Here is an 18,538-nt window from a genome sequence, read left to right as displayed (position 1 = left end):
TAGCCGAGGTTAAGCTAATTAGAATGCGAAACCATTGAGTAAGTTTATTATATTTTTAATAGAATTTAAATGAAATTTCAATAAGAAATAAATAATCTTTTATTTTTTTACTTCTATAATAATTACTATAGGGTAAAGATTTTTTAAAAGGATTTAGAAAGGATTCGGAAAGGATTCGGAAAGGATTCGGAAAGGATTCGGAAAGGATTTAGAAAGGATTCGGAAAGGATTTAGATAGGAATTAAACAGGAATTAAATAGGAATTAAATACAATTTAAATAGAATTAATATAGTACTCTTAAAAAACAATTTAGAAAGGAATTAGATAATAATTAGATAGAAAGCGGATAGGAATAAAATAGAAATCGGATAGGAATAAGATAGGGATTAGCTAGGAATCGGATAGGAATCGGATAGGAATCGGATAGGAATCGGATAGGAATCGGATAGGATTTAGATAGGATTCGGATAGAATTTTAGAAATAGTTTAGCTAAATACTAAAATAACTAATTAGCTAGTAGATTAGCTATGTTTAAAAATTATATTAGTTAATTACTAAGACTTTCTCTAACTAGACTTAGAGACTATTAACTATTTAGATAATAAAAAATAATTATAGTAGCTAATACGAATAGAATATAAAGAAAACAGAATAGAAAGAATTTAGAAAGGATTTATATAGAATTTTAGAAAAACTTAGCTAAGTACTAAATGAAATAACTAAATAGCTTACCTATATAGAAAATATTATTATATTAAAATAATAAGACTTAGTTTAATTAGAAGAAAAATCTACTTTAATAATAGCACTAATTCTAGTAGCGAGTTTAATTAGAATATGAGTAGGATATAGATAGTACTAAAATTATAAATATACTCCTATAATAAACGAATATAGATTACTAATAATATAGCCCTATATACTAGATATATACCTATATAAAAACACTACTAGATATTATTATACCTAGAATTAGATCTACTACTTAGTTCTACCTAGAACTACTCTAGTAGTGTCTGGTTAGAAGTAAAGCTAGGACTATATTTGCCTTCTAGACCTATTTAGTTTCTATATAATTTCTAATTAAATTGTACTAGAATTCTTTAAGAGTCTTATCAAAGTAATTTATTTGCTTAGTTATAGCTTATAAAATTATAGCGCTAGGCCTTAACTTATATATACTTCTACTTTTATACTTACTAGGCGTATCTAGTTTTAGATTTATAAGTTTTTTAGTTATTAAAGTTATCTAAAGCTATAGAAATCTACTTTATCTTTTATTCCTTTCCTATTCCTTTCCTATTCCTTTCTTATTCCTTTCCTATTCCTTTCCTATTCCTTTTCGATTCCTTTTCGATTCCTATTCGATTCCTATTCGATTCCTATTCGATTCCTATTCGATTCCTATTCGATTCCTATTCGATTCCTATTCGATTTCTATTCGATTCCTATTCGATTCCTAGTCGATTCCTAGTCGATTCCTAGTCGATTCCTAGTCGATTCCGATTAACTTTCGGCAAGTAGGGCTAACTTAAGCCGAGGCTACGCACGGTCCACCGTACGGACTACTACGGCTCTATCCGATTGGTCAATTCGGTGGTCAGGTCGGTGATTTCGGTGGTCAGGATTTCTGAGTGCCCGCAGATGCCGACCTTACGGGCCGATGTAGGCGAAGTTGGCGGGCAATCGGGCAATGTTGAGTGCACGCTCACAGGTACACCGTACTTCCTTCCAAGTTGGAGATGTCGAACTTTCTCGTGTGAACAGTCCTAATGGCTGTGGAAGTAGAAGCAGAGGTGCCAACATACACCATCATCCAGGCAGATGGCCTGTATCCTGTATGCCTAGGGAAGTCTCCAGCAGGAGCATTACGCGTGCTGATCATTCGCTGTAGGACGATGTGGTCGAGCAAAAGATCTTTGCTCCTCAGCCTGGTCAGAACTACAAGCTAGAATTCGTCTCAACCGCGCTCTGGCCTACAGGTACCGCCGAATCGAAGCCATGGTCTGCTATCCCTGAAGACCTCCGAAAGCGAACTAATGGCATTATGGTCCTAAAGATTGGATTTACGGAAGCTGATGTGGCATTGTTCCCAAATCTGAAGGTGTGAGTGACCTTCAAAGTTATAGACAAAAGCTTGCGCTGAGAGACTGGGAATAGCATTGTACGCATGGGAGTTGGCTATGATCGTCTTGATCGCGTAGCTTTGGCGAAAGCAGGCGTCACAGTCTGCAACGTCCCAGACTACGGCACGGCTGAGATTGCAGACCACTCCATCGGACTTATGCTTTCTATGCGACGTGGAATTCTCCTCCACAACGAACGTCAACGAGCTACTCCTCCCGACCCATGGATGCCGATCGAGACACCACTTGTAGCTCGTCTGCAGCAATCAACCTTCGGCGTGTTTGGTCTTGGTCGAATTGGAACAGCTGCAGCTCTAAGAGCGAAAGCTTTCGGTTTTAATGTTCTCTTCTACGATCCGTACCTGCCCAACGGGGTTGATAAGAGCTTGGGCATGGAAAGAACGAAGGATGTCAAAGAGCTGTTCCGGAGAAGCAATGTCCTAAGTTTACACTCGCCCTGCACGAGAGAAACGCGAGGCTATATTGGCTATGAACTGCTGTCACTGCTGCCAAAAGGCGCAGTATTGGTGAACACCTCGCGTGGAGAAGTTTTGCAGCTCGATGCCGTGGAACGCTGCCTAAAGGAGAACATTATTTCAGGAGCAGGCTTGGACGTTCTACCGGAGGAACCCATTCCAGAAGACAGGGTACATCCTCTTGTCCAAGCATATCGTAACAAGGAGCCGTGGCTAGAAGGCCGCATGGTAATCACTTGTCACACAGCGTTCTACAGCCCGGAATCATTTGTCGACATCCGCGTGAAAAGCTGCGAGACATTGCGGGATGTACTCATAGATGGGGGCAACAGCAATGTCATCACTCTAGAGATGGAGTAGATATTACCACTTCGTTCAGCTTTTTATACAACACAGATGGCTATGGTCCATCATTGCAGCACTCCCTCTCATGGCGCCCTCAAATTTTCCGGAGTGTCATCTTGATGCTTCCAGTCACCCTTCACAAATTCAGGCAAAACCTTCAAAGCATCAAACACTCTTACGACATTTGGAACCTTGCTCAAATCCACTTCCCACCTCAAGGCATTTTCAATAGCTGGGGCCAAACATACATCGGCCAGCGTGACCTCATCCCCCACCGAGTACTTCCCAGCGGTTCCCTTCAAGAAGCTTTCATAAGCAGTCAAAGGTGACTCCATCATTTCCTGAAACCATTGCTGATTCGTGACACCTAGACCATTGAGCCTTTTCACAATCCTCAGGTTGGTCGGAGGCTGAATATCGCAGGCAATAATACCAACCAATTCCCTCACTCGAGCTCGAAGAAGAGGCTGGCTTGCTCGCGGTAGAAGAGGCCGACTCGTTGGGAACGCCTCCTCCAGAAACTCAAGAATAGCAACCGATTGTGTGATCGTCGCTACTGTTTTCCCCGAAGCATCCCTGACCACGAGAGCTGGAACAAGTCCACTCGGATTAACCTGATCGATATATGGCCCTGCCTTCTGCTCTCCTGCTACAAGATTAACGAACTTGTAGTCAAGTGGAATGTCCTTGAGATGACAAGCTGTTCTGACACGACATGAGCAGGAAGATCGGAAATATGTGTAGAGCGTGAGGCCGAGTTCGCTCATGGTGTCGAAGCTGTGAAGGAGGTTTTGGAATGCTGCATACTCACCACAGCTATAGGTATACTTGACACACATGTACTATAGTACAGAGAGGAGAGTGCGGAGTTTGGTCACACAGAACGGAAACGATGGCCATACCATGTGATCAAATGCCGGACTTGTTCCGCAGTATAGCGGAAGATGTGGAGGCCTTCAAGAGATGGGATCAACCCACCAAAAGGTATGTTATTGAACAGTTTAGAAATTGGGGATGTTTTATCTTTTGAGGTCCTCTTCTGCCGTTGCTCAACTCAAATGGCAAAGGCAGAGCTCCATGTCCAGACTCATTCATTACATACGCGGTTCTAAATGGACGCGAAAGGACAGCGACTGTACAAATTCTTTTCAATGAAATCTGTTGATCGTATACTTCATGTTCGTTCATCATACATTACTTCTCCATCTCCTTCGCCCTTTTTCGTACTGTTCATAAGATTTTCTGTGGAAGTAAAGCGGTGGAGCTACAACGAACCGCCGACTCCACAATTCCCGTATCCTTCCCAACTTCAGCTAATACTGAGTTAATATCACTTATTCCGCAACGCACATCTTTACATCTGCGCAGCAAGGTAAGCAGCACCACCGAAAAGTGCAGCAGCACCGATAGCACCAGTGACTTGAGCGGCACCTGCGGAGGAGGTAGCATCAGCTGCAGATTGGCTCGCAGAGCTAAGCGCATCACTTGGGGCAGTAGTGTATCCCTCGGCGACCGCGTCCGTTGTGGTAACGATCATGCTGGTGCCAGTTGGAGTGGGAACGCCGGAGGTGTATGGAACCATGCCTGAGCTGGCGCCAGAGTAGGCAACAACTGGGTTGTCGTCATCTGGGTTGGCGGCGAGGGTGGAGTTGGGGTTCAGGACGGAGTCAATGACGTGAAGCACACCGTTGGCAAGGAGAACGTCGGCGGCAATGACGCGGGCCTGGTTGACGAACACTTCACCATCATCGATGGTGATATTCAATGGCTGACCAGAAGAGGAGTCGACGCTGGTGCCGTTGGACAGAAGGCTAGAGTATGCGACGGTGCCGTTGATAACGTGGTATTGGAGGATTGCAGCAGCCTGCTCAGCAGTCAGGTTGCTAAGTGCAGAGCCGATGGCCTCGAAAGCCTCATTCGCTGGTGCAAAGATGGTGATGTCCTGTAAAATGTTAGATAATGCTCGAAACGATGTCGCGAAGCTTTGAGCTTACAGTGGCCGAATCAATGGTGTCAGTCAGGTTGGTAGCCTCAAGCGCGCCAGCAAGAGCAGTAAGGCCGGCAGCAAGTGCAACAGTAGATGCGTTTGGTGGGATATACAGAATGTTGTCGACGATGTGGACAACACCATTGGTGATATTAACGTCGGCCGTGGTTACATTTGCAGTGAAGCCGAGGCCAGAGGAGACCGTGACAGTGTCATCTTGTGCTCGTACTTTTGCGACTTGGCCACCAGTTACATTGGTGAAGGACTCGTTGGTGAGCAGAGAGTGGGGGAATATTGGTGTTTCGGAGATGTTGGCAGCGTAGACAGTGCCATTGAAGACGTGGTAGCTCAAGAACGCAGCGAGGTAGCCTGGCATGGCTTGCAATGCGGTGAATTCCTCATTTTGAGCCAATGGCTGGAGAGCAGAGTTTCTAGGCGCGAAGATCGTAATGTTGGAGGCATTGGCAAGAGTTGCAACCACTGACACAGTTAGTGAAAAGGTCAGTATGTCTCATGGGTCTAAACAGACTTACAATCTGGGTTCTCGCCTAGCAAGCTATTGAGGATGGACAGCTCCTCAGTGCTGTTGAGGGCGGCAGTGAGGTTTGGGGTCTGCTGTGCTGATGAGAGAGAAGCGACAGCAGCCGCAGTGACGAGTGTCTTGAATTGCATCTTGTCTTATTTTGGGAAAGAGATGAAGGGAAGCACTTGACCTGAGGTAGCTGACAGATCCGCAACTTACCAGGCGCTCTCTCTTACTTATCAAAACATGCTGCCAGACTAGAGCAACCTCGCCTGACGTGGGCCACGATATAGTGGAGCTCTATGGCAGAGTCTCCCGAAGCTTGTAGCAGTGAGCGTGCCGTTCATTCGTCCAGAGCATTGTGCACAGCCTGCCTTTTGCCATTGTCAAGGATCAATGGCGTTTTCCCGCGTCGGCTAGCTTTTCCCGATCCCACGAGTCATCACAGTAGTCCATTGAGCTGTCAAGATCCTGCAGGTATTGTTTCAAAGAAGTCATCACAGAGGGGTAGATGTTTGTGTACCCTGGACAGCCAGATGCTGGATTGATTTCACAGCTTCATCACTGGCAGAATCCCGAAGCTCCATGAGCTCTTGGTGGAACAGCAAGCAGTTGCATAGTGGCCATGGTTCGTTTCCGTGTGTTGTTGTGCATCGTAACACACAAGCCGTGGTTGAAGTAAGGTGACGTCTATGATTTTCCACAAAGGATCTCCAAAACAGATCTTCCCCACAAAATCGTCTTGGCTACAGGGGCGAGAGGTGAGCTGAACCTAAGATGCGGCCGAAACGTGCTTGCCAAGCAAGTCCGGGACACACCTTTCCACTACCTGGCAGCCCAGGCCGCGGACTGACGCGTCAATCGCATTGGCAGTCATGAGGCCATGGCAAAAATCTTGCTTGGGCTTTGCCACAGGCGTTTAGCCCTTCACACGGGGAGCCGCTGAAGCAGCCAAGCAAATAATGTGTGAAGCTCTAACGATCTCCAAAGTGGAGTATGGAGTCGAAGATTGCCTCCATATGCTGTCTGAAGTACAGCTGTGCATTGTTTGGCTCGACCTATGGCGAAATCTTGCCGAGAAGTGGGCAACTCTTTCTCGAAAACTCGCATGAAATTCCGAGCTCGATCCTGTGCATGTAGATGTGTTGTCCGGATCGCCCGTTGAGCCAAGTCTCAATTGCAACCAGCATAGCGAGGTAATTACCAATCGCTAGAACCGCGGTCTGTACCAGTCAGAATGGCGACCTTTCCTTCTGAGTCTAGTCAATTATGCCTGACCACCGGAAAGAATTTGCGCTGTCGAAGGTCGCACCGTGCAAGTGGCTTGGCTCTTCTTGGACGGCATTGCGAGAAAACGCAGCATCATGTAGCTAGTAGCCATGCAAGATGAATATTCCTTTCATAGCTCACGTCAACTCGAAGCACGACGTGCCATGGCGGCATTAAATCGAAAAGATGCCATTGTGTCGAGGGCACTTTTGCTTCTCGCTCGTACAATACCATAACATGGCTCCAATGGCTCGTTTCGACGCAGGAAGTAGTTCGTGGACCTCTTAGAGGTTTGGTTCCTGGGTTATCGTGCTGCAATTCGCTCAGCAAAAGTCTTGGCTGTCATCTTACCGCTGATGCCGTTGGGGGCATGTGCGCCGCCCAGCTTGAGGATGCTTGATCGCAAGTGTAGTCTATCGAGGATGATTTGGAGAAAGAGAACGAGTTGAAAGGGCACGCAGTCCTAGGATATCGCTTTCCGAGGCAATCTCGCACGGGTCCCCAAAGTGCCAAGGCCGCGCAATCAACATGGCAGAATCTTGGGTGAGCTGCACAAAGCACGAATGTGAGGAGCCGAATGACTTTTGGATGGTGATGCATGTATGATGCTTGTCAAAACCACTTCCAAGAGCCTATCATTTCTGCAATCATCACTTCTCCCAAGGTCGGAGTCCCTCGGCCACTTCCGAAAATCTAGGTATACACGCTTCCCACAGTTCTACACCGGCTGCAGCTTCCAAAAAAGACTACAGAATGCAATCTTCTCAGTCACTTCTGACTGCTCCTGCATAGCTCTGCTTAGCTAGCATCTTGTCAGGACTGCAGCTGCCCTCTGGATACTGCAGCGGATAGACGCCATCGCCAGAGACCACATCCGGCCCAGGAAAAGGATATTTGAGCTCTGCAGTCGCATGAGGTGTTTGGCAGTCATTGCCGTCATCCGCGACGAACATAAGTGGTCGAGACCCATACGAAACCGCGCGAGGCATTTTGGCGGAATAAGTCTGAGGCTCTGCCGGTGTGATGTTGACAGCCGCGCAGTTCATGTTCAGCTCCTGTTCGCGATTGTACCAGATCCACGCGAAGAGCTGTACGCCGATGTCCAGGTCGCTCGGAACTCTGAACTCGAAGTTCTGGCCCTGTGTTCCGCTGCTGGGCTGATTGCGGTGTGGACAATTGCCTTCATAGCTTGTGGCGACGCGGAACGTTTTGCCCTTGTCAACAGAGAAGCCGACTTGACACGAACCGCCGTAGTGATTGCCGATGCCGGTCATGTTCCAGTATGCTATGGTTCCTGCCTTCCAGGTCGCTGTCGGAGCACCATCAGGCGTGTCTAGGAGCTTCTCGTAGCCACGACCTAGAACCGTCAGTGACAGACCGTCACATGGCTCGCTTAGGTGGTATTCTTACAGGGATATGACCACCGATCGTTCTCGCCACAGCAGTCGTATGGATACTGTAGATACACATCGGGTGGCGTAGTGCGGTGCGGGTTGTTAGAGCCATTAAATGGCGCTGGGTACGCGAGCATCATGTGTGCTCTTGCCAGCGAGGCGAGACCGAGATTCGCGAAAAGAGCGCTGGCGAGCGAGGGCATCATTTTGCTTGCCTCGAGGGGTATGGTTAAAGGTTTGGAGTCTTTGCGCTCGGGGGAAAGATGATGATTTTGCGGACCAGCCGAGGTGCCTAGTGCCTTAACGTGTTTGCAAAGTTGGGTTGCAGGCATGAAGCAAGGCGCGTGCTCCTTCTGATGCTAGGGAGAAGCAGAACCAGCTTACATTCACGATACCTACCGTAAATGCGCAGCCATTCACTATTTATTGTGCTGTTCACTCGTAATTCCGTCTTGCGCGATTGACTGGAACTGATGTCTCAGAAGTCCATGTTCCACAAGCTCTTCTGGCGTCTGCGTGCGGCAGCCTGCAACGGTCGCACTGCTATGCTTGTGCCGTGGTTCGTTAGCGAGATACTCCTGGGCGGCAAGCATTCTCACTGTGGAGTGCAGGCTAAGCAGACATGACAGCATGTGACGGATGGATGTTTGGATAAATGGAATGTTGGTGAGAAAGGAGAACAGCCGGAGAGAAATGACATGCTCGGCGACAAGGAATATTCTATTCCAGCCTCGTCAGCCACGTGGGCGGCCAGATCCGATCCGATTTCCCGCAATGGATGTCCTGCGCTGCGCTTTAGACTCCGAATGGTGCTGAGTAGCAGCGCGTGGCAGTGGTAGTGACAGCTCAACGTCATGTCTAGTTTGTCTGCAAAGTATATATACATAGACCTCTAGGGCGCCCGGCGCGTTGAGAGGAGCCCGAATCCCCTATCTCTTGTCATGGCTATGCGGCACCACGGAACGCCCTATTCGATTCGACAAGCTCTGCAAAAATGCTACCTAGAGTATACCCGGCCGAGACCAAGCACACTTGCGCAGAGACGAGCCTTCCACGACTACTTCGTGACGCATTTGCCTTCGACTTCTCTTTCGCCAGACAAATCAGGTCCAAGCCATCATAAGCTGCCGCGGTCACAATCGAAGCCTCACGAGGGACCCTCGCCGAGAAGCTCTCAGCTGCCGAGCACAGCACCATCACGCGAAACGACAGTCGTTCGGATACCACTCAAGAGTGCAAAGCATCATTTTGGTGCCGGTGTCAGTAGAGGCAGCAGGCCGTACAATGAAGACACATATCAAGCTGGAACGGTGGAAATACCGGCCTTTGCGAAGAAGCAGCCCGTCAGCATAAGCGGCAAGCGTGACATCTCACAAGGCATAGCTTCCACTCGAGACACCGGCGACCCACAGGTTTTCTACTTTGCCGTGTTCGATGGTCATGGCGGCAGTGAGTGCTCAGAGTTCTTGCGCGATAGACTACACGGCTACATTGAGGAGGCAGCTCTCCTCTTCGGCATGGAGAGCACACTTCGGAAGGAAGACGGACAGGATGTCTATTACTCGGACGGCGGCATTATGGGTGAGCAGGATCCAGAGGACTTACAGAAGAGCCTCGTGAGCTCGTGGAAAGAGACCGTTGGTGGCTACTTCAAAAGATTCAAGCCAGAGTACTTTCCAGCTGTGTCTGGAGAAGGCGAAGCGTCTGCGAGTAACAATAGTTCTATCGAGACGGTCCTCACGTACGCCTTCTTGAAGGCAGATTTAGATTTCACGACTGCCCAGGCAGCAAAACACAGCAAAGATGCAGGCTCACAGGAAGCAACACTTCGCGAGAGATTATCCTCGATGAACGACCCTGTCATGGACGATCGTCCGCTCAATGATGAGGACATGCTTTTCCATCCTGATCGGGAAGCCTCGCAAAATTTGCGAAGAAGACCAGCGCCGCGAGGCTCCTCGCCTGACCTTGATGAGGCAATTGGTGGCAGCACGCGATTCAAAGGAGGCTCGACAGCGTCGGTAGCACTGGTCTCAACTCCCACGCCAACTCCCTTCTGGCACCCGAACAGTCCATGCACGCTCATAGCAGCGCATGTTGGAGATACCAGGATCCTACTGTGCCGCACGAGCGACGGAGCCGCTGTGCCGATCACGGCTAATCATCACCCTTCCATGCCGACCGAGGCCAGTCGACTTCGAAGATATGCTGCCTCCTTCGTCACAGATAGCTTCGGCGAGGAAAGAGTCCTGGGGCTGGCAAACACTCGTGCATTTGGCGACATTGGCAGCAAACGCATCGGCGTCTCAGCCGAGCCGCAGCTCACTACTGTGGAGATTCCCCCAGCAGGGTACGCATTCATCGTGCTCGTCTCCGATGGCGTGTCTGGCCATCTCGAGGACCAAGAGATTGTCGATATTGTGAAAGAAGCGAAGACGCCTGATCAGGCCTCGAAAGATTTGGTCAGCTTTGCCGTTGAGACTGCGGGCGATGCGGATAATGCAACTGCCTTGGTCGTTCGCCTCGGTGGCTGGGAGAGAAGGAACGAAGGCGGAGGTGGAAGTCTTGGCACGAAAGAGCAGAGAGATTACCGGAAGCGGGAAGCTGACGATCCTAGAGCGAGGCGGCAATAGTATTGACGAACTCTGGTCATCTAGGACATCTGCGTGAAACGAGACCTGCAAAATCTTCTTGGATGAATTCATCACGTTCTCTGTCTATACTTCTGGTCCAGCTCTATGTCGTGCCCCAGGTTCAAGCCACGATGCCACCAACCTTAGGAAGACAATGGTCGATGGTTTCCATCCGGTGACCACATATATCCGATAATTTCAACTGTCACTATTTCAGCTCTCTCAAACGTTATCGCACCGCTTTCCACAAGGGGCTTCAAAATTCCGCGTAGCGACTGTTTATCCACATATCGCCAATCTCCATCCAACAACCACGCCGCATCTTTCCAAGCACCTTCCAACCTCGAGGCTCGGGTCTTCTCCTGCCCGAGTTCCTGCCGCAGTGAGAACTCTAGGTCAGTGGCTTTCTTGTCCATGGCGAGGAGGGCGAGCTTTTCAGCTTCCAGAACCCGAATCTTCTGTCTTGCTCCCGAAAGCTTCTCTCTTGCGACGGCAAGCTCAATACCAGGCTCAAACTTCGTCTGGAAAGCCTTGTTCAGTTCTTTGACGCGGAGCTTTAGCTGGTCGTTCTGAAGTGCGAGCTTCGAGAGAGATGTGGTCAATCTCCACAACGTCCTGTTTTTCTGCGCCTGGAGCTTAGCGTAGCCCGACTTGTCCTGGTCTCTCGTGGCTTGGAACCAGTCTCGCTGCTGAGACAGAAGGCAGTTGCTTTGGACTGCGGTGATCCATCGGTGGCCTTTGCGGTATTTGTCGATTTTGAGGATTTCGAGCTCATAGTTTGCTCTCTTCAACAAACTTCGCACAGAATCAGCGCACTTGCGAAGCTCTTGTTGACGCTTTTCCGAAGCCTGAATTTCTTGGCAAAGCTGCTTGTTCACCTCATGCTCCTTGTTGAGATTCAGCTCGAGAGTGCTGTTTGCACGCCGGAGGCTGCCGTTTTCCCTGTACGCTTCGTTCACTTCTCGCTCGGCGAGCACCAAGCTTTCTTGAAGATCCCTGATCTTATTATGGTATCGTTCGATAGACGTGTCTCTTGCCACCTGGGCTTTGTGAAGAGTTTTACTTGAAGGCTCGGGCTCGGGCTCAGGCTGGACGCTGGATGCTTTGAACCAAAACCATACCATTTTCGGAGATGAATTCGCTGGACAACCAGCAATGGAGAATTTTCGTCGTGACTGTTTAAACAATTGGAGTTCAATCGTGGACGTGGCCGTCTGCAAGCAATATACATTAACTTCGTCCCAAGACACAATCTCGAAAACTGGAACAGCGCGACTGATGTCTGAGATCAAATTCGTCTCGTGTCAGGATCGAACAATCTCTGTTCAAGTCCGAAGCTCTGTCTCTGCGCAACACGATACAACTGAGAGGTGAAGGAGACACCAGAGATGGCACACAGAGCACAGCCGTATCAGCCCCGACTGCTGTACTCACGGCTAATAATCTGGAGCTGCGTTATGGAGCATGACCTGGCAATTCGCAACGAAACACTTTCAATATCGATTCGATTCTAGTATGAGAAAGCTAGCTCCGAGGCCGATGAGCCTGCGATCAGTCATTCGAATGACCCCCTTAGGCACGCCCCCTGTGCCTTCTTCTCAATCCCCGTCACGATACCGCTTCAATACCCCGAGCTCGTCTCTCGGATCATGATTCTCGCGCACCAATTCCTCATTCATGTCCGCTAGCTCGTCGTGCCGCCGCTGGGCGGTCGCGAGCGCCAGTTCTAGCGCCTCCGCATTCGATACGATCATCTCGGTCCGCTCATTAACAAGTTCTAGCGAGGCCTGCAATTTCTGCAATCTCGAGTTGAACTTCCTCATATTTTGTCTCAGCCACGTCGAGCTGCTCCCGCGACAGAAAGGCGTCATGCTGGTACATGTCGGACATGGAGTCTTGGGAGTTGTATTTGGGGACGAGGCTGTTGCATTGTTCGACGAGGAGCTGGAGCCGGCACTCGAGATCATGTTTCTTCTCGCTCGAATCTTGTGATGGTGTCGTCCTTCAAGATGTCAAATTCGGTTCCTGCCATTTCAAGAGCCTGGGGCCCCGATTTAGGAGCCTGAAAGAGGAGCCGTGCCGTCTCTTGGATTCTCAAAGGCGTGTCGCAGTCGCGCGCGAAGAAAGCACTGGTACAGTCTGCGAATATCTGGAAGTCAACATGCGACAATTGTTGAGATGGTCTGTTTCGCGACAACAAAAGTGCATGAGACAACTGCACGCCACGCCACAATCAAGGTCACCAACATGTCTCGGGGCGATGCGAGTCAAACAAGGGAACTCTCCGCCAAGATGCTCATTTGCCTCAGCAATTGATATCCTACCTCGACACCTTCTTGACAGTGTTCTTTTGCACCCCAGTCCTACCTGTACATCTCAAGCTGTCCACAACCTCCACTGCGTGTACCTAATCGTCAAGAGCTATCGGTGCTCTAGACGTAGCGCCCTTCAGGCTCAGCCTAATCCGCTTTGCGCGACGTTGCTCCTCTCCCTCTTCGGCCTTCAGCAAGTGCTTCGATGTGCTCCGCATATTGTCGAGTGCTTTGCCCAGAAGACCGGCCGTGGCCTCGTTGAAGGCGCTGAACTCGGGCTTAGACAGCTCAGCGGCTGCTTGCTTGACCTCTTCCACGCCCTTCCGCACACGATCGACATCATCACGAGCCTCCTCCGCTTCCGTTGTAGCTTGCAGTATTGTGGCCTCGGCTGCCTCCAGACGCTCCTCAAAGTCGTTGCACTTGCGGCGAAGCTGCTTGATCTGGTCGTCCCGCTTCGCGTCCTCTCTACGCTGGTCCTTGTGACCCTGGACGTAGCATTTCTTGGCCTCATCGTACTTCATCTTGAGACTATCGCGCTCCTCTTCCAGCTTGATCAGCTTCTCCTGATACTCATCGATGGTCTTCTGGCCCTGGACGTAGGACTTCTTGGCTTCGTCGTACTTCGCCTTGAAGCTGTCGCGCTCCTCTTCCAGCTTGATGAGCTTCTCCTGATGCTCGTCGATAGTCTTCTGCTTCCTCGTGCTGTCACTCTGGGCTGTCTTGAGTTGCTCGCTGATGTGCAGGACTTGGTGCTCATGGTCCTGGATTTCCTTGTTGAGCTTTTTAAGCACGGGCTGGGCGCTGAGCAGCCATTCTCGCATCTGCTCGAGGGAATCCATGGTCGCTGGCCGAAGGAGCGCCAGTGGAAGCGCCAATGGTGGTGACGGCCATGCAATGAGTTAAAATTCGCGACTAGAAGAGCTTCATGTTTGTTTTGATGGTCCGTGAGCCTACAGCATTGGCAGAACTGAGCATGCAGAGGCGCAACGGTCGAGCATGAGAGCTTGGGATGGACAGGATCGTGGAATTGCCGACTTCATTTTGTGGCACCGCCAAAGGCACAACAGTGCATGTCATCACGTCGAATTAAGAATATACGCAAGCTCCGTCTCTTGCGTGCAGGTTCTGTCCAGGCGTTTTGTGGCAGCCGTTGCCCAGGCATCCCGCACTTTCCTCTGTTGCATGTGAAAGTGACATTTTTTCCCGAAGCAACACTTGCACTACGGAGTCCAGGTGAGCTCACTCGTGGTATCAACACTTTCGACCTAGTCGGAATCTATCTCAATGACTTCCTCCGCTGCTCCCACAACCTCATCCTCACCCGCGCTGTCGCTCGCCTCGACGTCGGGGGCGCGACAGCTGTCCTCCTCCCGCATCTCCGTCGCTCTTCTGCGCTTCTCGCTCAGGCCGCCGTCCTCGATCGGAGCTGGTCGTTTCAGGCGCTCTCTATATCTCTCGAACACCTCGGTCGCCTCATTGGAGAAGCATCCGGCGTTGCCAAAGATTCCCAGCAGAGCTTTAGCATCCTCCTCCCATTCGCCACGATTCAGCAGCCCCGTTGCTTCGGAGCTTCGTGAGGTGAGACGGAGCTGCTCACCTCGCCCAAAACATTTTTGACATTCCATTTTCAGAATCGCCACGCCGTTGGTATCTCGACCAACTGCTTTCGTGCTTGTTGCTCGTCGCTCGTCCAAAGTCAGATGACAGCGAGGATGCTGCTGATCTTCACCCAGCTCGCCAGCAACTCCATACTTCGTCAAACACCACGGCCTCCAGCATCATGCCGGTCTACTGCATAACTAGCGAGAATGGTTCCAGCAGGAATAACGTACGCACTTCACCTGGCAAACAGAAAGATAAGAAGAGTTTCGCGCAAAGGCGACCGGGTTGCATGATCCATTTATGCCACAAACTGTAGAGGTATAGAGTAGTAGCATGCTTTCAAGCAATTCGTCCATCCAAATACACACTCCATAATTACGCACGTTCGTATCCTTGCATAACAAAAAGTACACGCCCACCCTAATAGGCGCCGCTATTGGACAAGCGCCTCTTGTCGAAACGCCAGTATGATGCTGTGAAATCTCGATCTGCTCGCTTGCTCGCTGTAAAACTTCATAATGCAAATGTTCCACTTCGCCCGATTCAGATCGGCCGACCAGTGAAGAGCGCGGAGGCGAAGGTTCCGAAATCAGCGACATTCGATGGTGCCGCTGCCAACGCCAGCCATGTTCCAGGACAGAAGCGATTCAAGCTGCCCCTACGTCTTGTATGACGAAGGCTGGCTATCGGTCTTGCTTCCAGGCGCAACGTCGCCGTTACTAATGTCGAGACATCTTCTTGCCAGCACAACAACTTCGCCTTCGCCATCTTCGCTCTCGTCGCCTTCGTCTTCAGATTCGACAGTCTTCTCGCTGATTTCGCGGACCATCTTCATGACATCTTCAGACTTCTTGATCATGTCCGTAAGTTCCTCGTCTCCAGATTCCAGAAGTTGTAAGAGTGTCCAAATTGCAATATGTTGGAAGGTTGGATCTCCTGAGGCCAAGAACCTATTCAAGTACCCGTGGATACCACCAGATGGCTGATTCCAAGATGAGCGGAAGAGGGTGTAGTCACCAACTGCAAGTCATTAGCACTTTCCGGAGAGACGGTGAATGCCGAGCTTACCTTTGCTGCTCAAGTTGCCAAGGGCTGCCGCGCTATTGCCTTGCACCTCGATACTTTCGCTCTCGGTCAAGGGAATGAGAACTTCAAAGACACCAAGATCCAATAGCTGTGGCTTCAAGTCGTCTGAAAGAGCGAGCACTGCAATCGCAGCAGTCATCTCTGATTGCACGCTGAGTGGTACATCTAGCACAAGCTCCTTGCATTTGACCACTGCTCCCGCCTGGAGGACTAGCTGCTTGTTCCGATCCGATGACGCGGCCAAGTTTCGCAGCGTTGATATAGCATGGCATTGAATCTCCTCGTTGTCAGTCGATCCAAGCAGGTCCACCAGAGGCTTTAGGAAGCCAGCATCGATGATTGGTGACTCGTTCATTGGGTGTATGCTGATGTTCCGTATGCACGCGACTGCAGAGAGAATGAGAGGCAGATAGCTGCTTTGTAGCAAGCCCAGTAACGGTGGCAAACCTCCTGCTTTGACAATCTCCAACTGGTACTTCTCATCACTGGCCAAGTTCCGAAGTGCCAGTGCTGCTTGACATTGAACCTTCGGCGCCTGCCCTCTCATCAAGTGTACCAGGCTTTGCACCAGTCTGGGCTCGGTTTGCGCGAGTCGCTTGCGGTTCGTGCTATCAACTGCGATATTGCTCAAGGCTGTCGTACAGTAGTATTGCACATCGGTGTCTGGACTGCTGAGAAGACTGACAAGCACTGGTATCGCGCCGGCTGAGACAAGCTGTTGCCGGTTGTCGTCCGAATGTGTCATGTTCAGGAGAGCGCCAGTGGCGTTGCGCTGCACTCGCATATCCTTGCTCTTGGCAAGTCTGGTCAGCGGCGCCAATGCGCCAGATCGTGCTATACGTGCTTTGTTTTCCTCGTGTGTGGCCAGGTTTGTTATACAGCCGACCGCATTACATTGCACTTCCACGTTCTGGCTGTTCATCTGCCGGATGAGCGGGTTGAGGCCGCCGAGCGAGACGATGAGAGTCTTGTTTTGTCCATCAACGGCAAGATTGCCAAGGGCAGCCGAGGCAGCACGTTGGACTTCGATGTCGCTACTTTCGAGGAGGAAGAGGATGGGCTCGAGCGTTTGTCTATCGACGGGGCGGACATCTGGGCGTATCCACGTTAGCGAAAAGCCATCTGCTGATTGCATGCCACGACATGCCTCTTTCTGTGATTTCGGCAAATGTCAAACTTGCGCTCCGCTGCAGGTCAATGTTCTGGCTGTATACGAGGGTTGAGAGTGCGTTTAACGGCTCGCCCGAGAAGAAGTCTGTTTCTGCTCTCTGTGTCTCCACCATTAGCCAAGGCACGCGCGAGGATGGATCGATGAGGTAGGTGTAGCTTTACGTTTTCGAGGTAGTTGAGGAGGTCGGCGACAGCTTCGCGCTCTGAATCTGCTAGCACATTATCGTAGTCGACCTTCGCGCGGCCTGTGCGACAGTCAGCATCTGGCATTCATGTTCGGCGACCAGGCCGAGTCGCGGGCTTCGAGGCGCGGAGGAGGAGGAGGGTTGCTTACTGCCGCAGCACGAAAAGAGCCTTCGACAGAGGTCGGCCATGGCCATGCTGCATGGGCGGCAGCGGCAGCAGCCTGGGTTGGGTTGGGTTGGTGTTCGCGGATGAGGTGTTTTCGGTTGGTCGTAGGCAAAGCTGAGCTGAGCTATGGTCGAGTTGTGCGTGTGCGTGTGCGTGTGCTTGTGCCTGAGCTGGGCTATCACGATGCTGGCGTCATGTGAATGTGAATGCGAAGAAGGATGCCGCTCGCTTCTGCTCCGTATTGGTCGTCCCACGCGCTCACAAGATCTCGGCGTGGCAGCACACCATCTCTATCGCGCGCTGGCAGTCTCTACTGAGTCTACTCTGCCCGCCAGAACGGCCATCGCGATACATTGCCGCTTCTCAACCAACTCCACTCCCCGCCCACAGCAAGCACCAGCCTGGTCATCCAGTCTGTGCGCTGCCGCTGCCGCTGCCGCTGCCGCTGCCGCTGCGGCCCGCGTGCTGCAATGTTTCTTCCAAACGTACCTTTCCGTTCGACACTACTCACACACGATAACGATATTGATCCCTCAGGGAACACGCGCAGAGTGCAGCATTATCTGATCAGAGAATATGCAGCCCTCGAAAGTGGCTTGCGCTCGGGCAGCATCGAGGCTCAACTGCTGCTGCCAGCCGTCTAGCTCCTGCGTTGCTGCGTTGTCCCGGTATATGCACAGCTATCTGTCATCTCTGACGTACCTTGGCCGTGAAGTTGGTTCGATGTACAGTCTGTCTTCGCGTGTCTGCGAGCCCTTCCATGCCATACTTCATCGCTCCACTGAGGCATTTCTGGTATTTGTCCTCTGACTACACAGCCTCCTTCGCGGGACCCTGCTCTCCCTGCTAGTCACACGACAATAGGTACTTCAGAGCAGTGGTAGCTTGATCCGCCGTCTTTTGATCTGCCCACACTGCATCGGAACAAGCGACCGCCTAGGTGTAGTTGCCCACCCACGTAGACCCCCTCTAACATGCTACCCATCACTAGCTGCGTTTGTTTACACTTCATCTCATCACAAACAAGCCCACACTTGTTGGCATTTCTGAATACCACTGCTTGGTGGTCTTGGCCGCAGAACAGCTGGAGCTCAACAAGCTGCACGAGAACGGATCCCGTTGCTTTTCATGTGATTTGCTTTGGACCGGCTCCGCTCACACTAGAATACACTCTCCGGCTCTCGCTGCATTCCGCTGGCCTGTCAATCCGCCGAAAGTCAGAGTCCATGTCCATCGAGCTTTGCATCTCCAGGCTGCCA

The 18,538-nt window shown here is 50.7% G+C and overlaps 11 protein-coding genes across 11 annotated transcripts; 3 read left to right on the top strand and 8 right to left on the bottom strand.

The window, feature by feature from the left end:
• Positions 1 to 1,783: 1,783 nt before the first annotated feature.
• On the top strand, positions 1,784 to 3,715 carry MYCFIDRAFT_202919 (uncharacterized protein). The gene is made up of 3 exons (XM_007926614.1): positions 1,784 to 1,840; positions 1,897 to 2,108; positions 2,163 to 3,715. Exons 2-3 carry the CDS (start codon positions 2,050 to 2,052, stop codon positions 2,962 to 2,964), a joined length of 861 nt encoding a protein of 286 aa, XP_007924805.1. The 5' UTR covers positions 1,784 to 1,840; positions 1,897 to 2,049; the 3' UTR covers positions 2,965 to 3,715.
• On the bottom strand, positions 2,386 to 3,716 carry MYCFIDRAFT_152431 (uncharacterized protein; the record flags this gene model as incomplete). The annotated part of the gene is made up of 1 exon (XM_007926613.1): positions 2,386 to 3,716. The coding sequence occupies one exon, from the start codon at positions 3,714 to 3,716 to the stop codon at positions 3,033 to 3,035; it is 684 nt and encodes a 227-aa protein (XP_007924804.1). The 3' UTR covers positions 2,386 to 3,032.
• A 608-nt stretch (positions 3,717 to 4,324) lies between these two features.
• Positions 4,325 to 5,578, bottom strand: MYCFIDRAFT_119314 (uncharacterized protein; the record flags this gene model as incomplete). The annotated part of the gene is made up of 3 exons (XM_007926612.1): positions 4,325 to 4,891; positions 4,944 to 5,416; positions 5,470 to 5,578. Coding segments are annotated over 3 exons (1,149 nt in total), but the record flags the coding sequence as incomplete, so codon positions are not given.
• Positions 5,579 to 7,492: 1,914 nt separating this feature from the next.
• Positions 7,493 to 8,328, bottom strand: MYCFIDRAFT_195305 (uncharacterized protein; the record flags this gene model as incomplete). The annotated part of the gene is made up of 2 exons (XM_007926611.1): positions 7,493 to 8,085; positions 8,139 to 8,328. The coding sequence occupies 2 exons, from the start codon at positions 8,326 to 8,328 to the stop codon at positions 7,493 to 7,495; spliced, it is 783 nt and encodes a 260-aa protein (XP_007924802.1).
• Positions 8,329 to 9,069: 741 nt separating this feature from the next.
• Positions 9,070 to 10,755, top strand: MYCFIDRAFT_133445 (uncharacterized protein; the record flags this gene model as incomplete). Its single annotated transcript, XM_007926610.1, has 2 exons — positions 9,070 to 9,994; positions 10,076 to 10,755. 2 exons carry the CDS (start codon positions 9,070 to 9,072, stop codon positions 10,753 to 10,755), a joined length of 1,605 nt encoding a protein of 534 aa, XP_007924801.1.
• A 208-nt stretch (positions 10,756 to 10,963) lies between these two features.
• On the bottom strand, positions 10,964 to 11,879 carry MYCFIDRAFT_173215 (uncharacterized protein; the record flags this gene model as incomplete). The annotated part of the gene is made up of 2 exons (XM_007926609.1): positions 10,964 to 10,972; positions 11,004 to 11,879. The coding sequence occupies 2 exons, from the start codon at positions 11,877 to 11,879 to the stop codon at positions 10,964 to 10,966; spliced, it is 885 nt and encodes a 294-aa protein (XP_007924800.1).
• Positions 11,880 to 11,910: 31 nt separating this feature from the next.
• Positions 11,911 to 12,223, top strand: MYCFIDRAFT_173214 (uncharacterized protein; the record flags this gene model as incomplete). The annotated part of the gene is made up of 2 exons (XM_007926608.1): positions 11,911 to 12,035; positions 12,064 to 12,223. 2 exons carry the CDS (start codon positions 11,911 to 11,913, stop codon positions 12,221 to 12,223), a joined length of 285 nt encoding a protein of 94 aa, XP_007924799.1.
• A 25-nt stretch (positions 12,224 to 12,248) lies between these two features.
• On the bottom strand, positions 12,249 to 12,645 carry MYCFIDRAFT_173213 (uncharacterized protein; the record flags this gene model as incomplete). The annotated part of the gene is made up of 3 exons (XM_007926607.1): positions 12,249 to 12,340; positions 12,368 to 12,542; positions 12,571 to 12,645. The coding sequence occupies 3 exons, from the start codon at positions 12,643 to 12,645 to the stop codon at positions 12,249 to 12,251; spliced, it is 342 nt and encodes a 113-aa protein (XP_007924798.1).
• A 517-nt stretch (positions 12,646 to 13,162) lies between these two features.
• MYCFIDRAFT_195303 (uncharacterized protein) lies at positions 13,163 to 13,909 on the bottom strand (the record flags this gene model as incomplete). The annotated part of the gene is made up of 1 exon (XM_007926606.1): positions 13,163 to 13,909. One exon carries the CDS (start codon positions 13,907 to 13,909, stop codon positions 13,163 to 13,165), a length of 747 nt encoding a protein of 248 aa, XP_007924797.1.
• A 1,050-nt stretch (positions 13,910 to 14,959) lies between these two features.
• On the bottom strand, positions 14,960 to 15,658 carry MYCFIDRAFT_210804 (uncharacterized protein; the record flags this gene model as incomplete). Its single annotated transcript, XM_007926605.1, has 1 exon — positions 14,960 to 15,658. A coding segment is annotated over exon 1 (312 nt), but the record flags the coding sequence as incomplete, so codon positions are not given.
• On the bottom strand, positions 14,960 to 17,308 carry MYCFIDRAFT_202916 (uncharacterized protein; the record flags this gene model as incomplete). The annotated part of the gene is made up of 5 exons (XM_007926604.1): positions 14,960 to 15,608; positions 15,741 to 16,850; positions 16,906 to 17,026; positions 17,091 to 17,173; positions 17,263 to 17,308. 5 exons carry the CDS (start codon positions 17,306 to 17,308, stop codon positions 15,331 to 15,333), a joined length of 1,638 nt encoding a protein of 545 aa, XP_007924795.1. The 3' UTR covers positions 14,960 to 15,330.
• Between the last annotated feature and the right edge of the window lie 1,230 nt (positions 17,309 to 18,538).

Source organism: Pseudocercospora fijiensis (assembly GCF_000340215.1).
Source record: "Pseudocercospora fijiensis CIRAD86 unplaced genomic scaffold MYCFIscaffold_3, whole genome shotgun sequence".
In the NCBI taxonomy this organism is placed as follows: domain Eukaryota; kingdom Fungi; phylum Ascomycota; class Dothideomycetes; order Mycosphaerellales; family Mycosphaerellaceae; genus Pseudocercospora; species Pseudocercospora fijiensis.
Note: the sequence above shows the minus strand (reverse complement) of the source record. Positions and strands in the feature narration are given on the sequence as shown.